Consider the following 2507-nt stretch of genomic DNA (forward strand, 5'->3'; position numbering starts at 1 on the left):
GGAATTTACACAATTTTTCCTGAAAAATCACAGAATATCAAATTCGCACAGAATATTAGATAAACAACATTGCAAGACTTTAATTCTACTGCATAACATTTAATCTCATCACAGAAAAATACAGGTGAAATAAACACCGCCGAATTCAAAATACCAGGACAAAAATCTCCAGAAAATAATCAAAATGTGCACACTCGACACGTCAACAACATACAGAAACTTACGCGGTAAAACTGAACTAGTCGGAAAATACGGACGAAATTAGTTAACAAAAATGAAATCCGGACATAAAAGTCGTTCAAATTGCACCGTTCTGAAAATTGAGAAAGGCGAATGTGCCTTACCTTGCGTACAACACTTTACTGAACTGTTACGACGAACAAAAATGGCCCGTCGTCGCCCGAAAATCAACTTTTCCAATTTAGCTCTCGACTTTCTCTCTCCTTGGCTGATTTTAGATATTTATTTTGATTTTATTCTCTCTTCAAAATGACCTGATTTCAGCTTTAAAATAACTCAGATCGTCCTGGCCGATCGCACGATCGTCCTGGCCGATCGCCGATGTCTGGCCGATCGCACGATCGTCCTGGACGATCAGACCAATTTCACATCGTCTTGGGACGATTTCGCAGACGATTCAGGACGATAATTAATTTCCAAAACCCTTGCTCTCTGACTTGTGCCATCCACTGATCGTCCCGGGACGATACCTCGATCGTCCTGGACGATCAGACCAAAAACCCATCGTCCTGGCCGATTCCTTTGACAATCCTCAGGACGATAATTAATTCTGAAAAAGTCCTGCTCTCTGTCTTTTGTACTGAACTGATCGGCCTGGGACGATGCCCCTATCGGCCTGGCCGATCCTGGGAGAAAAATCACCTGGAGCAATCTGGGCAAATTCTGGAGCAAATCTTCAACTGATCGTCCAGGACGATCCGTGGAGCAGAAACAGAACTTCACAATCTCCCAACTTTGAAAAAATGTCGTCCTCGACATTGTCCAATCCAAACAGCGTCAGAACAAGTACGGGTACAACTGTCTCATATCAGACTCCTTCTCCCAAGTAGCTTCCCGCGCAGTACGATGCTTCCACTGCACTTTCACCATCGGAATCTCTTTACTTCGTAGTTTTCGGACGTCGTACGCCAAAATCAACTCTGGCTCTTCTTTGTACGACAGATTCTCCTGAATCTCAACTTCGTCAGCTGACAGCTTCTTCCCAGAGTCAGATACCCACTTCCTCAAAGTGGATACGTGAAACACGTTATGCACGTCAGGCATCGAATCAGAAAGTAACAGTCGGTAAGCAAATTTTCTAATCCTTTCCAGGATTTCAAAAGGGCCAACATACCTTGGACTAAGCTTGCTCACCTGGCCAAATCTGCTCACACCCTTCATCGGGCTGACTTTGACTTACACAAAGTCACCAACTTGAAACTCAACAAACCTGTGCTTTTGATTATAATATTTCCGCTGTCGATCCTGAGCGCTTTCAATCTTTCTTTAATCAAGCTGATATTCTTAACAGTTTCTTTAAGGAAAGTGGCACCCAATTCCTGTCTATCTCCGACCTCAATCAGAGTCAAAGGAGTACGGCACTTCCTGCCATACAGAGCCTCATACGGTGCCATACCAATGCTAGACTGAAACTGTTGTTATAGGCAAACTCAATCAGAGGAATGTGATCTTCCCAACTTCCTCCAAAATCCAAAACACAAAGCCTCAACAGATCTTCCAGTACCTGAATGGTTCTCTCAGACTGTCCGTCGGTCTGAGGATGAAAGGCTGTACTGAAATGCAGTTTCGTACTCAAGCCTTGCTGAATCCTTTCAAAGTCTGGAAGTAAATCGTCATCTCGATCAGATACGATCACTTTAGGCACACCGTGCAATCTAACTATTTCCTTCACATATATCTGTGCCAAGCGATCCATCGGATCAGTCTGCCTGATCGGAAGAAAATGGGCGGACTTCGTCAGTCGATCAACAACACTCAATGGCGTCGTGTCCTTGTCTAGATCGAGGAAAACCCATCGCAAAGTCCATCGTTACCTCCTCCTACTTCCACTCAGGGATAGGCAACGACTGCAACAGTCCACCTGGTCGCTGATGCTCTGTCTTCACCAACTGACAGGCTTCGCATCTCGACACAAACTCTGCCACATCCTTCTTCATCCTAGGCACCAGAACAAAGCTTCATGTCTGCATACATCTTACCACTTCTTGGATGAATAGTGTAGCCTGAAATGATGAGATTCGTATAGAATCTCCTGCCTCAAATTTCCCAAACCCAGGTACCCACAACCTGTTCTTACAGAAAATAGCACCAGAATCAGAAATTCGAAGTTCAGGAGTCTTACCAGATCCAATCTGAGCAATCAACTTCGAATAGTCAGAATCTGACTTCTAGGCTTCCTAATCCTTGCTTCCAAAGAAGAACTGAATACTCATCTGAGCCAAATCTAAACCACTGGAGGAAATCACCTCCAACTGCAATCGCTCCAT

General features: G+C 44.2%; 1 protein-coding gene across 1 annotated transcript; it reads right to left on the reverse strand.

Moving 5' to 3' along the window:
- Nucleotides 1-1017: 1017 nt before the first annotated feature.
- Nucleotides 1018-2507, reverse strand: LOC114579044. The gene is made up of 7 exons (XM_028692707.1): nucleotides 2487-2507; nucleotides 2293-2372; nucleotides 2102-2178; nucleotides 1745-2016; nucleotides 1451-1652; nucleotides 1375-1384; nucleotides 1018-1324 (listed from the first exon to the last, which is right to left on the reverse strand). Exons 1-7 carry the CDS (start codon nucleotides 2505-2507, stop codon nucleotides 1018-1020), a joined length of 969 nt encoding a protein of 322 aa, XP_028548540.1.

This window comes from Dendrobium catenatum, unplaced genomic scaffold (genome assembly GCF_001605985.2).
Source record: "Dendrobium catenatum unplaced genomic scaffold, ASM160598v2 original_scaffold_260866, whole genome shotgun sequence".
In the NCBI taxonomy this organism is placed as follows: domain Eukaryota; kingdom Viridiplantae; phylum Streptophyta; class Magnoliopsida; order Asparagales; family Orchidaceae; genus Dendrobium; species Dendrobium catenatum.

Coding starts and splice junctions, on each gene's coding strand:
- LOC114579044 (XM_028692707.1), bottom strand. CDS start 2,507: ATGGAGCGATTGCAGTTGGAG. Junction 2,179..2,292: donor AACAGGTTGTGGGTACCTGG/GTTTGGGAAATT, acceptor TCTGGTGCCTAG/GATGAAGAAGGATGTGGCAG. Junction 2,017..2,101: donor GACAGAGCATCAGCGACCAG/GTGGACTGTTGC, acceptor TCCTCGATCTAG/ACAAGGACACGACGCCATTG.